The 20,515-nt window shown below is 49.3% G+C and overlaps 1 protein-coding gene across 1 annotated transcript in view; it reads right to left on the bottom strand.

Moving 5' to 3' along the window:
- Window positions 1-1,338: 1,338 nt before the first annotated feature.
- TTLL9 (tubulin tyrosine ligase like 9) overlaps window positions 1,339-20,515 on the bottom strand; it is a gene marked incomplete at its 3' end in the record, with an annotated part of 38,935 nt that continues 19,758 nt past the window's right edge. Inside the window, exons 7-14 of the mRNA XM_080716657.1 lie at window positions 18,601-18,691; window positions 17,339-17,379; window positions 16,322-16,409; window positions 8,632-8,690; window positions 7,662-7,858; window positions 6,022-6,135; window positions 4,727-4,851; window positions 1,339-1,415 (exon numbers count right to left, since the gene is read on the bottom strand). Coding sequence (XP_080572783.1) covers window positions 1,339-1,415; window positions 4,727-4,851; window positions 6,022-6,135; window positions 7,662-7,858; window positions 8,632-8,690; window positions 16,322-16,409; window positions 17,339-17,379; window positions 18,601-18,691 — 792 coding nt within the window. The remainder of the gene's footprint in view (window positions 1,416-4,726; window positions 4,852-6,021; window positions 6,136-7,661; window positions 7,859-8,631; window positions 8,691-16,321; window positions 16,410-17,338; window positions 17,380-18,600; window positions 18,692-20,515) is intronic.

Genomic DNA, 20,515 nt, shown 5'->3' on the forward strand with positions numbered 1-20,515 from the left:
TCCTCCTCCTCCTCCTCCTCCTCCTCCTCCTCCTCCTCCTCCTCCTCCTCCTTCTCCTCCTCTTCCTCCTCTTTCTTTTTCTGGTACTGGGGGTGGAAGTCAGGGTCATTCTACCTCCAAGCTACACCCCCAGCCCTATTTTTTATTTTGAAACGGGGTATCACTTGAGTTGCAAAGGGCCTCACTAAGTAACGGGCTGTCCATGAACCGAACCGCAGTCCTCCTGTTTCAGCCTTTCAAATGCTGGGATTACAAGCATGCGCCACCACACCCAGCTCTCTGCAACCCCTCTTAAACCAAGAGGAGGCTTAAGGGTGTGGGGGTGGGGTGGGGGAATGCAAATTTTTTTGCTTATACCCAGTTCCCAAACCATATTGCCTATTAGAACAAAGATTTTCTGGTTTAAAAAGCTTTAGCTCTTCATCTCAAACCAGAAGCCCCAGAGAGGTGCCCGAGGCACCCAGCTGACTTAAATAAATGTTCACACTGGGCAGCTGTGCCTTCCCATTCTACCTGTCATCTCAGATTGGTATGCACCAGTCCGTTAGTTTTCAAAGGGTGGTTAAAGGGAGTCCACTGGCTCCTCTGATAAGCAAAATCAGATTATTGCAGAGAGGATGTGTTTAGGTCCTTCCCCAGACTGAGTAAACCATCTAATAATTTCTGGCTTGGTAAGCACAGCTTAAAGAAATTCCCCAAGCTCCTGAATCTTGCTTCTGAGGGACCCTTTCAGCCCGGCCTCGAAGAGACATCAAAATGCCAAAGTCAGCCGGGTGCCATGGCTCACTGCTGTAATCCCAGCTGCCTGGAGGATGGCAAGTCTGAGGCCAGCTGTGCAACTTAAGACACCTTCTCAAAGAATTAAAAGGGGCTGGGAATGTAGCTCAGAGGGAAAGCACTCCTGGTCCAACCCCCCAGTACTGCAAAAACAAAAAAAGCCGGAGAACTTGGCTATAGCCAGAAGCACCTGCTGACCCAGGCTCAGTGCCCAGTGACTCCAAGTGAAGCCGTTGCTCATTTATTAGATGTGATCTCTTTGGGAGAGCATAACTTGCTGCACTTGTCGTCTCTGGGCCCAGTCACCAAGCCAATCTGTCAGAGTTAAGACCCATCGAGGCCCAGGATTGGCTGTCTCCTGGTGCAGAAATGGCCGCAGGTGGGGTGAGGGTACAGGAGTGCAGTCCAAGGAGCAAGCACAGGCTGCTTAGCCAGCAATGCTGCTGCCAGGCCGAGGGGGAGGGGAGGAGTGCTCTGTGAGGTGCTGCTGTACTGAAATCGGGGTGGGAGAGGCCGGAGTGGTACTTCCCAGGGCCTCTTGGCTCCCAGTGGCAGCCGGGGTCAGCTGGAAGCTTTCTTCTGGGTTTGAAGGGAGCGGAACAGCTGCCTCAGCTGTTTTTTCCGGTCGTTGACGCAGCCTAGAAGAGAAGTAGGGTGTCGGCTGGGTGCTGCTCTTGGGAGGAATGGAGGGCCTGCGCCCACTGCCTGCAGGGAGGAGGGGACTGCAGGAGTCTTGCTGCTGGCCTTGCTTCCTGGCAACACTCCTGAGCTGCCATAGCCCTCAAGCAGGTGGTTTACCTCTGGAGTATCAGTTTCCCAGTCAGGACGATACTGCCCACCTTACAGAGCGAACATCAGCAGAAACTAACCTACCAAGGCTCACCTCCAGCCAGGGCTGCCTCAGGTGCTGGATGCCATTGCACTTCTCAGCAGAAATGATGTGTACACACGGAGGCGGGCTCAGAGAGGTTACGCCCAGCTCACTCAAGAAGCAGAACTGGTACTTGAGCTCAGACTATTTTCACCGCCACCCACACTTCCTCCTGGTTCTCAATGAAAGGGCATACATACAGCAGCAATGGTATGAGAAGCTTGCTTCCCCTCCCAGCCCGCGTGCCCGGCGGTCGGCTAAGAGTTGAGTCTTTCCCTCAGCGATCCTGGCAGCTGGAAGCCTGTACCGGGCCGTCTTTGACGAGAAGAGGCTCCCAGCATGCTGATGGTGCAGCCTGTTTCCCGCTCACTCTCGGCACTCATCTCTTGGCAACACTTTGGTTATTTGTTCTTGCGCTAGGCCCACTCATGACACTCAACCGAATCTTCATGGCCACAAGTGCCTGGAGATGCCTGTCACCTTTCTCAGCACCCAAACCCCTGCCTCCACGTCACTCACTGGCCTCCGAAGCCCCCGAGCTGAGGGCCCACCCTGTGCGTCCTTAGGGTTTTCCAAAGTCATGTCCGTGGAAGCCGCGCTCTACCTCTATTACGGCAAGTCTTCACCCAGTGCAAACCCCTTCTGAACTTCAGCACCGCTTGGGTTATCTGCTGACCTCACAAAGGTGTCCCTGGACACATCCCTAACTCAATTCCCCATCGTCAACATTCTTCCCACCCCTCTCACCAGCTCCCGTGTTTTCCATCATCTACCCAAACACTCCACTGCGCTGCCCATTTGAGTTGCGGAGAGATTTTTAAAATGCTGATGCCAAGGACAACCATATCTTTATCTCTGGTAGGTGTCACTATCATTTAAAGCTCCCAAGTGATTCCAATATGCAGCCAAGATGGAGAACCATTGTTCTTGAACTGTGCCACCCAATGGGGACCCAGGAACCAGAGATGGCTGCGGTTCTTCACCCTTCACACACTGCTGAGCAGTGACTCTCTCCTCTCCTCTAGAGGCGGAGTCTGTGTCCTTCCTGTGTGATTCTGAGCTGGCCCAGCACCAGCTTGAGCAATGAATTGTAGCAGACACTGCGGGACTTCTGAGCCTTAGTCCCAAGAGGTCCCTGGGAGGACTTCCCTTTTGGAATAAGAAGTTATAGCCAATTTAAGACAAAGCACTGGCCCTTGGGGTTTTGTGTTTCTTTCTGCCTGGGACATGGACACACAATGCCTGGAGATGGAGTAGCCATGGCGCCAAGCCAACCCACTGAGTGTGGCAGGCGGACAGAGGAGAGATCTGGGTCCTTGGGAACATCACACAGCCATGGCGCCAGCCCTGTGTGGCCCACCCAGGGCTCCTGTGGTTGAGACAAGTCCCCCTCTATGTAAATCCTAGTTGGTTTTTTTTTTTTAGTTGTGTTCAGACAAACCTAAAAGTCATGCCAAACCCTAAAAGAGATATAAAATTTCATCAAAAAAAGAAAAAAGGCACCACAAAACAAAAATTAATAAGTAAATGACAAACCCAGGGAAACGTTTACGGTAAGTGTAACAAAGGGATAATATTGCTAATACATTAATACGGAAAGCCTGTATAAACTTAGAAAACTAAGCAACCCAGAGAAAAATAAGTACTGACAGCTTACAAAAGAAGAAATGCAAGTTAAAAAACCTGAACCCTCACCAGTGATCAATGGTATGCACATAAAAACAATAATGTGCCAGTACATTTTACCAAGTTGGCACAAGTTTTTTTAAAATTTATTTTAAACTGGCAAATTGGTGTTTTCTTTCTAGAAAGCAGTTTGGTTGTAGTAAGTGCCTCCCTTTGACCCAGTAATTCTGCTTCTAGGAAACTGTCCTGAGGAAATAACCAGGATTTCAGCTGAATTTTATGGGAGAGGATGTCCACCAATAGTTTTATTTATATGAGTAAAAAATTAGGCTGTGCCAAATGGCCAATTATAAGAAATTGGCTTGGTAAATTTTGGCTTGTATGAGTACTAAATATTTTGCAACTGTATGGCAATTTTCTTTTTAGCTCTGCTAATGGGTCAGGAGAATCTATTGGTCACCATTCAGGTTTTGGACTCAGATGAGCCATGGCTCAAGCTTAGGACTGAGGCCTTCACAACTCTATGAGGCCTTCAACGATTTGTGAAACATCTGGAGACCATTTCCTCATCTGCGAGATGCTAACAAAAGTCATTAAAAGTGAGATGAGATAACGGGTGTAAGATGTTTAGTCCATACCTGGCCAATGAGTGCTTTCACATAGGAAGGAGGGTCTTACTCATATTGGAATGGAAAATGCAGGACTCAAAATTACAGCTCAGTGCCAATTTTATAAGAAAAAGTATAAATATATGCATTTTTCAACTGGAAAGAAACACACCAGATTGTCAGAGATGGTTACGTCTGGATGCTTTTTAAGATTGTCTTCTTTAGTTTTCAAATATTCTACAATGAGTATGAATTTGTGCTGTTGTTGTTGTTTGTTTGTTTGTTTTTTGGTGCTGGGGATTTAACCTAGAGGCATTCTACCAGTAAGTTACATCTCCAGCCCTTTTATTTTATTTTGCAATAGGGTCTAAGTTGACCAGGCTGGCCTTGAACTTGCGATCCTCCTGCTTCAGCCTCTTGAGTTGCTGGGATTAGAGGCACGTGCCATGGTGCCTGACTATGTGAATAATTCTTATAATCAGGGAAATTTTTCAGTTTTTAGAAACCAGCTTCAGAGTTAAGCCCTGAAGTTCTAAATTTCTCTTAATGTATTATACTTAATATACTCATTTGACTTCCACCTAAGTTTTTTTTTAACTCTACTTCCTGACAGATTAGTAATATCTCTCACTATGTGCCAGGTAATGTGCCAGGCACATATAGAAACTAGTCCATATTTTTTTTTACAGATGAAGAACGGAAAGGTTAAGTCCCTTGCCCAAGTCACACAGCTGAGAAGGTGCAGATCCAGTGCAGAGAACCCACTGCTGTCGAGCTGTGCCTAGACGACCCGCCACCTCCCAGACTCAGCCCTGGCCTCCGCCTCCCACCTGGCCCTACATACCGAGATGTGTGTTGGTCACAAAGTTGCCCATCCCTGACAGGTCCGCAGCCCCCTCCTCTCTGCTGACAGGGCCATCATTCCACATGAGGTCAAAGCCCCCGACTCGCTTTTCCTTTCCTGTGAGTCTGGGCAGGCAGGAGATACAAAGGGTTAAGGAAAGTGTACCTGGTGGGCCCTCCAAGACCCAAGCCAGGTGTCCACCCCTCTCTGAACCCTACTGGTGCCAACCCTGCCAGAATTATTCCCCCCCCTCCTCCTCCTTCCCCTCCTCTTCCTCCTCCTCCTCCTTCCCTTCCTCCTCCATTTTGTTCTTCTTCTTTTATTTTTTTGCTTTTGTAATGAGATTTGAACCCAGAGCCATTCTACCTCTGGGCTACACCCCCAGCCCTTTTATTTGACTTTTGTTATTTTGAAACAGAGTCTTGCAAGGTTGCTGAGGGTCTGCGTTGTTGAGGCTGACCTCCAACCTGCAATCCTGTGTCAGCTGCCCCAGTACAGGGATTACAAGTGTGTGCCACCAAACAGGGCTGAATTCCTCCTTTCGTCCAAATATTCACTGGCTGTATCTGGTGCCCACTTGGGTCTCTGAGCATCCATTTCACCTTCTTTCAGTCCATGCGTGCCTCAGTTTTTCCTTTAAGAACGACTCCTCCCTCCCTGACCTATGTGGCTTGGGTGGGGTTGCCCCTCCCCTCTGGGAGGTGGGCACAAATCCTACACCAGCCAATCAGAATCATAATTACTATTTCAGGAATTGGCATGTGACCCAATCCCCAGCAATGAGGAATTAGCCCTTCAACTTTTGCTGGAATAATTGGGGAGAAGTTGATGCACAGGAAAGTGGGGTGGGGGGAGAATGCAAGTGTGTGAGTGCGTTCAACCAGCACTAACTGAACACCTGGGTCCACTCATTCCTGAAGCCAGGCCCTGAATTCTTTACATTACATACACACTGTTACAACAATAAAGGGCCTCTCAGTGGGCAGTTACTGTGAGCGAGGCATTTTATAATCAATTATCTCAGCAAATCAATGGAACCCTGTGGGGCACTCATGCTGTTTCCCGCGTTACAGATGAGGAAACAGAGGCTCAGAGAGGTGCAGTGGTTGGTGCAGGGTCCCGCAGTCAGGGAAGTTCTGAGTAAATCCTGTTTGAGTCTCAGCTGTAGGTGGCCTGGCTGTAGGAGGTCCTGTGTGGACATCCCGGTTTGCCCATCTGTAACATGGTGCCACAGGCCACAATGTCTCCGGCTCTGAGTCCTCCTGGCTTGGTGGAGCCCGGCTGCTCTGCCTCACCTGGCTTCCATGTCCACCACGTGCAGCGTGTCCTGCAGGAGGCGGGTCTTGAGTTCGTAGTCCTCCTGGCTGCTGGCGGTCAGAGAAGGGGATGCATTGACTTCCAGCAGCCAACTGGGGGAGGGCGGGAGAGCCAAGGGTTACTTGACCTGGGGCCCCTGGGGTTTCCCTGCGGCTGGATGAGGTGCCTAGATTTGCCTCCCAGCGCAGGCAGGTTCTCTCTGCCTTTCCATGTGGAGACCGCAACTTAGAGGAGGGGAGCTGGTCTAGTCACGGGGCTCTCCTGCTGGCCTTTCTCCTTCTGTGCAAGAAGATCCCGGCCTAAGCTTGCTATAGCTGACACCTGACACGGGCAGGGGCTGGGGAGGTGGTGGGGCAGGTGGAGCCTGCCGCGTTCCATGTTTAAGGGGTGGCTGTGGGCAGCAAGGAGAGTGTCACCCTGGGGGAGTGTGAGCCCAGAATTTCAAGACTGTCTGATGTTTCCAGAAGAGACCCAAATCCTATTTTATATAAAATGCCTTCCAAATTATAGAGCTTGTTAATAAATTTCAACACGAACAAAAACATTCTGAAGGCCAAATTCCAAGAACCTGTATCTTCAGGCCCAAAGCAGCCCCGGGGCCGCTGGCACGGGAGCCCTCGTTCTAGCCAACCTGGACACTTAGCAGATAAGGAGCTGGGTGCTGTGAGGGCGGAGCTGCCCCAGAAGGCAGGGGACCAGGGACCCCTTCCCACTCCATGCTGCCTCCTCCTAAGCTTATTCCTGCCTCTCCGTCCAACTAATGCTTGCAGCCAGATCTCCCTGCTGGGGGCAAAAGAGAGAGACAGTGGTGCTAGGACTCAGTTTCCCTTGAACCAGGAGCCAACTTGGGTCTTGCTCTGGGGCCCTGGCCCTGGCCCTGAGAGCCCCTCAGCACCTCCGTGGTGGCCTTGGGCAGGGGAATTATCCCCTGCACCTGCAGTGCTTCTGGGCCAGGCCTGCCTGCGTCCCTGCCCTGCTATAGCCTCAGACCCCCACAACCACCCACAGAGCTTCCATGGCCTGTGAGGCCCTCACTGTGTCCCTGCCAGCTCAGCCCTGCACGGCAGGAATGCACCACACTCTTGGCAGGGAGCACCGCTGTAACAATACCCCTGACAGGGCACTTTGCGCCAAGACTCTGTGGGAGTTTCTGCCTGGCACACGGGGCCCACCCTGACTCTGAGGACCAGGAAGGGTCGCCTAGAGCTGAGCGACAGCTCACTTGCCCTCTGACAGTCCTGTAAGGCACAGGCAAGTGACTAGCCCTATTTTTTTTTTTTTTTTTTTTTTTAGGTACTGGGGATGGAACCCAGGGGCATTCTACCTCTGAGCTACACCCCAGCCTGTTGTTTTATTCTTTACTTTGAAACAGGGTTTCACTGAATTGCAAAGGACCTCACTAAGTAGCTGAGGCTGGCCACGAACTGCAATCCTCCTGTCTCAGCCTCCCAAATGCTGGGATTACAAGGACTAATCCTATTTTACAGACTGGCAAACTGAGGCCTCGAACAGGGAAGCGCGCCCCACCTTGCACAACTAAGAAGTGGTGAGCTGGGATTCTAGCCTGGGCAGCCTGGAGCAGAGCCTGGAGGCAGAGCCCTGAGCCCGGCCCACTCACGGCTTGAGGTCCTGGTCGATGAGGATGTCGTAGCCGTAGAGCTCGAAGCAGTGCTTGTCGCTGATGATCACCTTCTGCACGCTCTGCAGGCTCTTGACGAAGATGTTGTCCATGTCCTGGAAGAGCACCTCCACTGCCTTGGGGCCGTGCTTGGATGCCAAGTACTGCCGGAAGCGCTGGAGCATCCACTTGCAGCCCTGGAAGGCAGGGTTGGGCGAGCGGGGCCTTGGCCAGCTGGCCCCCGCTGCCAGGACCCGCAAGCCATCCCAGGTAGGAGGGACCAATCTCCCTTGGTGCTGAGGATGACTTGGGTGCAGGCCTCGTGTAGAGCACAGGAGCTCTGTAACTAAGAGGACTGGGCCCAGATGTCTCTGCGCAAGCCCTTCCCTGGGCCTGCCTCCCTGAGGACACACTGCACTGACCACGTGTCATCCCAGGCCAAGGAGTGGCCAACAGGCTGCTGCTCACAGGGCCCCGTGTGCGATGGAGAGGGAGAGCAAGCTGGGCTCCTGCTCGTCCTCCGAGCCCTTGATCTGGCCCTAACTCTGAGAATCTAGGATTCTGTATTTGAACCTGACTTTGTGGGTTAGTATATTGATTAGAAAATGGTAGATTAGATAGATAGATGATAGATAGATAATAGATAAATAGAAGGAAAGAACATCTGCAAGATACACCAATGGATCAATTGACAAGATCAGTAGAAGATGTCTGCCAAGACAGAAGGATAGAACACGTTTTGTCTGGGGATACATGAGTCTGAGCTGTAACTTCCAAATGTCTAGACACACAGTGTGCAGAGCTCCGTTGTGCTCTTGTCTTGGGCTGTGCAAATGGAAAGGGAGGGCCTGCCCTCACTGGTGGACTCTGCGCCCAAGACAGGCCTGTCCTGGGCTCCTGGCCGCTCCACTCTTCCTGCCCGGCCCATCCCAGAGGCTGCGCCGTGTCAAGCGGAAGCCCAGCTTCTCACCTTTTTCGGGTGGTAGTCTGGAGATGTCTTCTGCACAGCAACATTGGTGAGGTGAACGTCTGGAGGAGGTTGGTGGTCAAGGGCCAGTGTGGACAGGCTGGAAGCGCAGCCCCACGCTGCCTCCAGGGACAGGACTGAGACCCTTGTCTGGGAATCGGTGGGGATAGCTATGGAACAGCTCCAGGTCCACATATGCGGGCTTTGGAGCCACATGGACCTGGGTCCAAATCCTGCCTGTCTCTTTCCTGAGTGAGCGCTAGCCTCGCCGAGCCTGTCTCCCGACCTATTAAGTGGGGTGCGTATGGGGTGCTGGCTTCACAGGACGGCCTGAGAGCAGTCAGCACTGTCTGTGCAGAGCACATGTTGATGTTGTCGTGATTTTTCAGCTCAAGAGGAAAGGACGCTTCCAAACAAATAGAGGGAACAAACAGAGAGCGGCCGTCACAGGGCACACCGGTCTCCTGCCACTGGGGGGTATGAGCCAGGTGGCAACTTCGCAGGAAGACTGGAGAAGGGAGCCAGCGCTGGGCGGGTCAGGATGGCCTGCAAGACTCAGCCGACAGTCGCCTTTGGTATCCTCGTCCCTGCAGTGGCGTCAGCGTGACAGCACACAGCATCTCACTTGTTTCCCAAAAAAATCTCACACCAGACCTTGGAGGCTCCCAGAGGGAGGTGACGGCCACTCAGAACGCCCTTCCTCAACATCTCTACCCTAGGGAGGAGCAGGACAGATCCCCATAAGATAAAACTTTCTCTAGGAAAACTCTTTGAAGGAGCACTGGACATTTGAACCCAGGGGCATTCTACCTACCTCTGAGTTATTCTCCCAGCCCTTTCTGTTTTATTTTGAAACAGGATCTCAATGAGTTGCTGAAGGTCTTGCTAAATGGCTGAGGCTGGCCTCGAACCTGTGATCCTCCTATCTTAGCCTCCCAACTACTGGAACCGCAAGAGTGCGCCACCTTTTCCAGGCCTTATTTGGGACATTGCTCAGCCAGAGAAGTGGAAGCTCTAGGTCTCTCCCTGTTTGTGGTGTGTGAGAAGCCTCTGAGAAGATGGGGGGCTTCTTTCCCATCTTTTCCCTGGAATGTTGTCTTCAGAGTTTTTTTTTTTTTTTTTTTTTTTTTTTTGCAGTACTGGAAGTTGAACCCAGGGGCATTCTACCACCGAGCTACACCCCAGTCATATTTTTTTAGTCTTTATTTTGAAACAGGGCCTAAGTAGCTAAGGCTAGCTCTGGACCTGCGATCCTCCTGTCTCAGCCTCTCAAGTACTGGGATTACAAGTGTTCACCGCCACACCCTGTTTCAGAGCTTTTTGAATGATTTTTTTCTTTTATAGTTTTCTGGGAGTTTTTCTGCCTCAATTTCAAAAGAATGGAAGCCCTAAGACTGCCTTGGTCAGGTGGTTTTCCAAGAGTGCCAAGGTAACTAAGTGTGTGTGGGGGTCTTTTGAACAAACAGGGCAGGGGACGCCTGGATATCCTGGTACAAAAGAAAAAAACAGGAGGCTACTTAGTGAGGCCCTTTGCAACTCAGTGAGATCTTGTTTCAAAATAAAGAATAAAAAATAGGTCTGGGGGTGTAGCTCAGAGGTAGAATGCCCCTGGGTTCCATCCCCTGTTCCTCAAAAAAAAAAAAAAAAAAAAAAAAAAAAAAAAAAAAAAAAGGACAAGAAAAGCAAAATAAATGACAAAGGATCTGGGCATGGGGGCACACACTTGTAATCCCACTACTTGGGAGACTGAGACAGGAGGACCACAGGTTCAAGGCCCAGCTACTTAGTGAGGCCCTCCACAACTTAGTAAGACCATGTTTCAAAAATAAAGAATAAAATAGGGCTGGGGGTGTAGCTCAGAGGTAGAATACCCCAGGTTCAATTTCCCGTGCCACACACACACACACACACACACACACACACACACACACAAAAATGACAGAAAAACTCAATGGAGGATTATGGAGTCAACTATGTGAAAATAAATAGTCATACATCAGGGGAAAACAATTAGAGAAAAGATTGTACTGAATGTGACAGTCTGATGTTTTTGTTGTATAAAAATCTCACATATTTTCAACAATAAGACATTCTGACCCTAATAAACAAAGACTGAAAACACAAAAGAGACAACATAACTGGATGGAGGCCATCTGGAGATGCTCAGGGTTTCTAGAAAGAGCTGATGGTACACAGTTTAAAAAGGCTGGACTGGGGGATGCAGCTTGGAGAAGATGCGAGCCCTAGGACAGCCCTGCATGGTCATGGAGCCCTTCCATCCGCTCACCTTTTCACTTTGAAAGCTTCAGAATGGCTGCAAGAATAGCATTGTAAGTGCCCATGTATGTGTCACCAGAATGTGCCCATGGTCTCAGAATCGGCTTTTTAAATGACTGTTTGCCAGGCATGGTGGTGCACAGTTGTAATCCCCATGCTTGGGAGGCGGAGACAGGAGGGTCGCACAGGTTCAAAGCCAGCCTCAGCTACTGAGTGATGTTTTCAGCAACTTAGTGAGACCCTGTTTCAAAATAAAATATAAAATAGGTCTGGGTGTATAGCCCAGAGGTAGAAAGCCTCTGGGTTCCACCCCCAGTACCACCAAAAAAAATTTAAAAAATAAAAAATAAATGACTGCCTTCTGGGCATGGTGGCGCATGCTTGTAATTCCTAGTACTTGGGAGGCTGAGACAGGAGGATCACACAGGTTTGAAGCCAGCCTCAGCTACTTTGTGAGGTTCTCCACAACTTAGTGAGACCCTGTTTCAAAATAAAGAATAGAAAATTGAGCTGAGGGTGTAGCTCAGAGTAGAATGCCCCTGGATTCAATCCCCAGTACCCCCGCCCCAAATAAAAGAATCCTTCTGGGAAGAATCTGGTGAGATGCCCTTGACCTGGCATTTATTTTTCTGACACCACCTGAATGAAAAATCTGATATTCAACAAAAGGTTTTCCAAAGGAGCTGAGCGTGGTGGGGCATGCCTGTAATCTGAGTACTTGGGAAGCTGAGACAGAAGGATCACAGGTTCAAGGCCAGCCTCAGTCAACCTCAGCAACGTAGGGAGATTCTCAGCAACCTATCAAGATCCTATTTCAAAACAAAAATTAAAAGGAGGAGGGCTGGAGGTGTGGGTCAGAGTTGAATGCCGGGGCTTCCATCCTCAGCCCCCTCCCCACAAGCTTCCAAAAGCGTTCCTTTGGAGCAACGTGCCATAAGAGCAAGAGACTGAATACTTCCCAGGTGCCTGCAAACATGGAGACGAGTGAACCAGAAAATGCCACTCGATGGAATATTATGTAATAAAAATGTGTACAAAGAAAATACTGATAATAATGTCTAGTGAAAAAAACGTTATATTTATACCATGGGGCCACTTATATGTAGAAGTTCAAATGACAATCCAAAAAGCTCGACAAACGACCCCGGCCTCTGTAGTTTTCAGAGCTACTATCTTAGTAGTTCTTTCATCCTTTTTTCTAAACAGAAACACATTTTAAAAAAAGCAAAAATGAGCTGGGCGTGGTGGCGCACGCTTGTAATCCCAGCATTTGGGAGGCTGAGACCAGAGGATAGTGGTTCACAGACAGCCTCAGCTACTTAGTGAGGCCCTCTGCAACTCAGTGAGACCCTCCTTCAAAATAAAGAATAGCCGGGCGTGGTGGCGCACGCTTGTAATCCCCGCGCTTGGGAGGCAGAGACAGGAGGATCGCGCAGGTTCGAAGCCAGCCGCGCTGGCGTAAGAGACCCTGTTTCAAAAATATAAAATAGGTCTGGGAGTGTAGCCCGGAGGTAGAAGGGCTTCCAGGAACCCCAGTACCACTAAAAAACAACAACAACAACAACAACAACAACAACAACAAAAATAAAGAATAAAAAATAGGGCTGGGAGTGTAGCTCAGAGGTAGAATGCCCCTGGGTTCCATCCCCAATACCAAAAAAAAAAAAAGTTGGTACATACTAAGCACTGTGTGCATGTATGTCACTGTCAACATAATATGCTTTATGATGTGAGATTATAATGCACCAATGAAAGCATATTAAAATAATAATAAAAGTTAGTATTAATATCTGAAGCAAATTGGCATAATATTGTTGTCAAATCCTTATGGTAGGTGTATAGAACTCTGTTGTAGTCTTTTCTGCAGTCTTCTATACATTTTTTTTTTTTTTTTTTTTGGTGGTACTGAGGTTCCTGGAAGCCCTTCTACCTCCGGGCTATACTCCCAGACCTATTTTATGTTTTAATTGGAAACAGGGTCTCTTAAGCCAGCGCGGCTGGCTTCGAACCTGCGCGATCCTCCTGTCTCCGCCTCCCAAGCGCGGGATTACAAGGTGCGCCACCACGCCTGGCCGCCTGGCCGCCTGGCCTTGTCTTCTATACATTTTAATGTTTCCAAATTTAAAAATTAGAAACAATTTAAAGGAAGAGGGTGGAAGATGATGTGTACTCACTCACTGTGAATATTAATTGGGCAAAGCCTCATTAAATAGCTCCTGGCTCTGGGAGGGGGCTTCGCGTGTTTAGTAAGTCCCCACGATGCCCGGAGATGCGTGAACTCTCACAAAGGGGAGGGAGGGAGGACCACTGATGTTTACAGAGGGTCAGTGTAGTCGGTCCTGTTCAGCGTGATGTGCGTGTATCCATCTTGATTTTAAAAAAGGAGGCGGCAAGAAAACGAAACCAGATTTGATCACTTTCATGTGATGAATGCTCGTTAGAATTATTAAATAAACACACTGGGAATGAAGTCAGCAAGGCAGAAAAAAAAGGGCAAAAAGTGCTCAGAAGGTCCAATCCCAGGCCACGCACACACTTGAGTAATGAAATTGAGGCAGAGCCATGTGAGCTCGCTGAAACCAGCTGAACTAGCTGGAAACCCTGGCCGCGTCCCAGCTGCAGCCGGCATCCACCCTCCGCTGCCGTAAGGACTATTTTCTGTGCGCAGGTCATCCGGACCTAAAGAGTTCTGGATTGTCCCTCTCCTTGAGGTTTTTTTTTTTTTTTTTTTTTTTCAGTATTGGAAACTGAACCCAGGGGCATTCTACCTTCGAGCGATACCCCCAGCCTTATTTTATTCTTTATTTTGAAAGAAGAGTCTCACTGAGTTGTGGAGGGCCTCACTAAAGTAGCTGAGGATGGCCACGAACCTGCGATCCTCCTGTCTCAGCCTCCCAAGACTGGGATTTTAAGTGTGCGCCACCACGCTTGTCTCTATCCTTTCTTCTTTCATTCCATTCCTTCCTTCCTTTCTTGGTGCAGGGAATTGAACCCAGGGGCATTCTATCTCTAAGCTACATCACATCCATTTATTTATTTATTTACATTTTGAAACAGGGTTTCACTAAGTTGCTGAGAGCCTCACTAAATTACTGAGGCTGGCTTTGGACCTGCAATCCTCTATTTTTAGCCTCCCAAGTACTGGGATTACAGGCATGAACCACCATGCCTGGCTCAGCGCAAGCGCTCTCGCTCTCTCTCTCTCTCTCTCTCTCTCTCTCTCTCTCTATATATATATATATATATATATATATATATATATATATATGTGTGTGTGTGTGTGTGTGTGTGTGTGTGTGTGTGTATTTTGTATGTATATATATTTTAATATATATGTGTGTATATATATATTAAAAGTGTGCATCACCATACCCAGTTTCTCCCTTTTCTTATAAAGCTCAGGCCAAAAATATTTAAAACCTTTTTCTTAAAATGTTTATATTTTGCCAGGCGTGGTGGTGCACACATGTAATCCCAGTACTTGGGAGGCTAAGATAGGACGATCTGGGTTCACCAACAGTCTCAGCTACTCAGTGAGGCCCTCTGCAACTCAGTGAGACCCTGTTTCAAAATAAAGAATAAAAAATTGGGCTGGGGGTGTAGCTCAGAGATAGAATGTCCCTGGGTTCAATCTGTAGCACCCACAAAAATGTGCATATTTTGCAGATAATGCATTGACATCTCTCACAGATCATAAAGTACAAAATATGGGCTGAGTGTATAGTTCAGTGGTAGAGCACCTGTCTAGCATATGCCAAGGCCCTGGGTTTTTAATCCCCAATACTGCAAAAAAAAAAATCAAGATAGAAAAAATACAAAAATATATATAAGGAGCTGGGCGTGGTGGCGCACACTTGTAATCCCCGCGCTTGGGAGGCAGAGACAGGAGGATCGCTCAGGTTCGAAACCAGCCTTGCTGGCTTAAGAGACCCTGTTTCCAAATAAAAAAATATAAAATAGGTCTGGGAGTGTAGCCCGGAGGTAGAAGGGTTCCATCCCCAGTACCACCAAATATATATATGGAAATATCTTTCTATCCCTGTCCCTCTCACACTCATCACACTCATTTCTTCTCTCTGAGATGACATCTGTTTTCAGTTTCTTTTTCTTTCTTTTCCTTCAGCACTAGAATCAAAGCCACAGCCTGTGTGTGTTAGCACAGAACTGCGCCCTGAGCCCATCAGCCACTCTCCAGTTTCTCCCCTGCTCTCAGGATTTTAAACTGATGAACAGTTCTTAGGGGGGAAAAAACTTGTGGTTTGGATATTCAAGAGTAATATTACTATTAAAAGCCATACCCAGCTAGGAATAATTTAATTTGAATATAGGTTTTTTAAAAAAAAAATTAGCATGGAGCCAGGCATGGTGGCACAGGCTTGTAATCCCCGCGCTTGGGAGGCTGAGACAGGAGGATCACACAGGTTCGAAGCCAGCCTCAGCTACTGAGTGAGGCTCTCAGCAACTTAGTGAGACCCTGTTTCCAAATAAAGTATAAAATAGGTCTAGGAGTACAGCCTGGAGGTAGAAAGCCTCTGGGTTCCACCCCCAGTACCACACACACACACACACACACACACACACACACACTAGCATGGAGAGTAAATTCAGCTGTATTCTTCCTACTTTCAGTTTCTTGACTGTCCTTCAGAGATGTCTACACACAGATAAGACATATAATTCCAAACATGAATGGCAGCATACTTTTTATGGTTCTATACTTTGTTTTTTTTTTTCCAATTAGCACTACATCTTGGAAACTTTCCTATCTGTACCTATAGCACTCTTTCATTTTCATTTGACGATTGCATGGTATTCCACTGTATAAATGCACCATTTATTTTGTTGCTTCCTACATTTCTGCTCTCATACACAAAGCTGAGCAATGAACAGCCTTTAAGCCGTCTCTTCCTACACCGCAGGCACACCTGCAGGATGAATTTCCAGAAGCAGAATTTCCGGCTCAGAGCATGTGTGCACTGGGCTTTGGTAGATGTTTACCATATTACTTTCTAAGGGGTTGCATCAATTTACACTCCCACCAACGACATATGTATTCCTACAGTCTTGCCAAAACACTGTGTCACCAGAGTTTTGGTCTCTGCCAATCAAATGGGTGAAAATGAAGTCGCGTTTGAATGAATGAGCGAGCCAACGGACAGGCACTGAAGAAGGTCCCAGGGAAGGAGGAGCGCGTTCTCCCGCAGAACTAACCCGTCTCTCCCAGAGGGATGAAGAATCATGAGGCTCAGACACCACCAAAGCCAGCATGGAGAAGAACAGCTGGGCCCTGAGCCTGCCTGTGTCTTGCCCACTGTCGTGTCTCCTGGGCCTGGACCCCGGCTGCCACCCAGCAAACATCTGGAGGTTCCCTGGGGATGGGCAGGTGTGAGGGCAGTGGCACACAGGTGAAGGATACACTGGTCATCAATGCTGCTCAGCGTGAAGCGGGTGTTGGAAAACCTGGCGAAGCCATCCCGGTACAGCCAGGCCCTCAGCGGGATGTACTGGGTGGGGAAGGGAAGGGCATGCACACCGAGGCCTGAGGCCCCTCGCTTCGGTGCTGCGTGCACCGGGGGCACACCCTTCCTGCATCCCCAATCGCCCTCTAGCATCCAAGCACCCTCAGACTGTGCTCTGACTCTGCCCTCCTTTCCTGGGGCAGGGATGCAGAAGGGAGCACCTTGTGCGATCCCCGCCACACTTGGAGGCCTCACCAGACTCAGGACTAAGCCTGACGCCCGAGTCCTGGTGCCAGTGCAGAGCAGCACACTGTGCAGGTGTGACGGCTGGATGGATGAGTGGGCAGATGAATGTGGGGGGATAGCACCTCTCTATTATGCGGAGGCTCTAGCCGGGCGTGGGGGCGCACACCTGTGATCCCAGCACTTGGGAGGCTGGGACAGGAGGATCATGGTTCTCAGACAGCCTCGGCTGCTTAGTGAGGCCTCTGCAACTTACTGAGAGCCTGTTTCAAAATAAGGAATAAAAATGGGGCTGGGGTGTAGCTCAGAGGTAGAGTGCCCCTGGCTTTCTTCCCCAGCAGGCTTTAGGGCTGGCTGGCTGGATCTGTGTGGCCGCATCTGCTCCATCTGTAAGATGAGGATCGTAATGGAACCTAACTCTTTGGGTTACTAGGGGGACTGAGTGAGATACACCCTGCTAAGTACTAGAGTTGGTGCTGAGTAGGTGCTCAATTAATGCTCACTGTGGTGGCCAAAAATGAATGAACGAATAAATGATAGGTGGAGGGAAAATCTAGAAGCTGGGGTAACTGGGATGTAAAGCTTGGGTATGTCTGCCTACCCCATGCCAGCCCTGGATGTCCCCCCACCACGGGATCCTCCAAGCAGAGAGAAAACTGGAAGAGCTCACACCACTGCTGCGGCCCGGCCCTGCCCTGTCCCTGCTGGAGGAGCCCCGCCTAACGCCTCACCGACATCACCAGCACGTAGACTCGAAGGTCAAACTTGCGTCCTGCCAGGCAAAGAAGATTGATTTGTGACTGTCAGACACCACCTGAGTGCCGCCGTGGACAGACAGGCATGAGCCCTGCTGTTAGGGCTTCCCAGTAAAACCACACAAGGACAAGAGAGGATGACCGGGGCAGGGTCAGTGTTGGGGAGTGGTGGCCTGCGGCACGCGACAGATACTTGCCTAGCCCAATGTGATTTGGGGCCTCAGGAGGGCCAGAGGCCCTGGGAGAGCTGGGTGCCTGGGCTGAGCCAGAGAGGAAGGAGGTGGGCGAAGGGGTTGACAGGGTCCTGTCTGTGCACCACGCCTGTGGCTGCCCCCCCCAACACACACACCCCAGCCAAAGCCCAGGCACAGCCCTGCGCCTGCTGTTTGCAGACCCTGGGTGGGTAGGACAGATGCAGGATCTGCCTAGGGAACCCGCCTGGGGCCTTCGCCTCCCAGTTCCCTCAGTCCCCTCCAAACCAACCCCTGGGCAACTCTGGTGTCTGTTGGGTTTCAGGACACGTCCTCTCTTCTGAGGGCCCCCTGATCAGACCTACTCTGTCCTCTCACCCTGCTTAATCTAATTCTGAACACCTGCCACTGGTGGGTTCTTATTTAATCATTTTCTGGTGGACTGCTGTCTACTCAGCTGGGGGAAGAAACTTCATGAGAGTGGAGTGGGCAGCGGGCACAAGACAGGGGCTGGCCCGAGGAGGCTCTTCATAAATATTTGCCAGAGCCGGGCGTGGTGGCGCATGCCTGGAACCCCAGTACTTCGGAGCTGAGACAGGAGGATCACAGGTTCAAGGACAGCCTCGGCAAACAGTGAGACTCTCATCAACATAGTAAGACCCTGTTTCAAAATAAAATAGGGCTAGGGGTGTAGCTCAGAGGTAGAATGATGCTGGGTTCAATCCCCAGCACCCCCCCACACACAAATAAATAAATAAAAATAAAATAAGTAAATAAATATTTGCCAGATGAATGTGTGCGTGCGTGGATGAAGAAATGAATGAACTGGTTCTCAAAGGTTATTTGTGCACCAAGACAGGAGTAGGAAGGGCACGCTGACCAGAGGGAACTGCACGGACAGTGATTAGGAGACAGGGAGCGTGGAGCCTCTGTCCCTGCCCGCCTTCACTCTGGCGTCAGGCTGGCCCTCGGCCGGGAGCTAGTCAAGGTTTGCTGACTGACTGACGGACTACTCAGAAGGGCACGGAGTCAAGACAGCCGTCTCACCTCCAATCAGGTAGGGATTCTCGATGTAACGCTGAGCTACATAGTTCTCCACGGGTATCTCGTCTTTCTGGTCATCGGAACTTCTTGGGTCCTGGTTGAAATAATGTAGACACTGAGCATTTCTTGTGGACCAGGACTTGTGCTAGGTTCTGTACTCGAGTGTCTTATTTTTGTACATGTGGTAGTGGAGATTGAATCCGGGGGGTTCTACCTCTGAGCTACAACTCCAACCATTTTTACTTTTTATTTTGAGATAGGGTCACACTACATTACCACATGCTGGCCTCAAACCTAAAATTTTCCTGCCTCAGCCTCCAAAATACTGGGATAACAGGCATGTGACACTGTCCAGCTGGCCTGTCTAATTTGGTCATTAAATCAGTTGACCCTCTCAGGTAAGCACTCACGTGATTTCCATTTTACAGCACAGAGAGGTGGGGTGGCACCGCTCAGGTGTGGACCCACACATCCTGGACCCAGAGCCTGAGATTTTTTTTTTTTTTTTTGGTAGTACTGGAGATGAAACCCAGGGGCTTTTCTACCTCTGGGCTACACTCCCAGACTTTTTTTTTTTTTGGTGGTACTGGGGTTCCTGGAAGCCCTTCTATCTCCGGGCTACACTCCCAGACCTATTTTTACATTTTTTATTTGGAAACAGGGTCTCCTAAGCCAGAGCGCGGCTGGCTTTGAACCTGCGCGATCCTCCTGTATCTGCCTCCCAAGTGCGGGGATTACAAGCGTGCGCCACCATGCCCGGCATACTCCCAGACCTTTTATATTTTATTTGGAAACAGGGTCTCGCTAAATTGCTGGGAGCCTCACTAAGTAGCTGAGGCTGGCTTCGAACCTGCGCGATCCTCCTGTCTCAGCCTCCCAAATACTGGGATTACAAGCATGCACCACCATGCCCGGTTTGAGCCTAAGAATTTAACTTCTAGATCTGTGCTGCCCAACATGACAGCCACTGAGTGCATGTGCTTATTTACATTACATTTAAATTGAATAAAACAAAATGAAATTATACATTAAGAGCTGGGTTTGGTAGTACACGCTTGTAATCCCAGCATTCAGGAGGTGGAGACCGAAGGATCACGGTTCATGGACAGCCTCAGCTACTTAGTGAGGCCCCTTGCAACTCAGTGAAGCCTTGTTTCAAAAAAAAAAAAAAAAAAACCTAAAAAATAGCTCAGGATGTAGCTCAGAGGTACAACGTCCCTGGGTTCCATCCCAGGTACTGCAAATAAATAAATAAAGCCGGGAGTGGTGGCGCATGCTTGTATTCCCCGCACTTGGGAGGCTGAGACAGGAGGATTGCACGGGTTCGAAGCCAGCCTCAGCTACTTAGTGAGGCTTTCAGCAACTTAGTGAGACCCTGTTTCCAAATAAAATATAAAAAGATCTGGGAGTATAGCCTGGAGGAAGAAAGCCTCTGGGTTCCACCCCCAGTACCACCAATAAATAAATAAATAAGTAAGTAAGTAAATAAATAAATAAAATTACACCCTACAACATGGATGAAACTTGAAGACATTATGATGAAATAAAATAATCCAGACATGGAGCTGGGTGTCATGGTACACATCTGTAACCCCATCGCTTGGGAGGCTGAGACTAGATGATCACAGGTGTGAAGACAACCTCTGCAAGGAGAGTCTGCAAAGAGACTCTCATCAACCCAGTGAGATCCTGTTTCAAAATAAAAATAAAACAAGTATGGGGGTGTAGCTTGGAGGTAGAGCGTCCCTGGGTTCAATTCCCAGTGCGCGCGCACGCACACACACATACACATACACACACACAAATACGCCAAACACGAAAGGACAAATATTACAAGACTCCACTTGTGTGAGGCCCCCAGAAGAGGCAATCTCAGCCTCCGGGAAAGCGCAGCCACGCACCGTTCCCATCACTGCAG

The sequence above is a fragment of the Muscardinus avellanarius genome (assembly GCF_963383645.1).
Source record: "Muscardinus avellanarius genome assembly, chromosome: 19".
NCBI lineage: Eukaryota > Metazoa > Chordata > Mammalia > Rodentia > Gliridae > Muscardinus > Muscardinus avellanarius.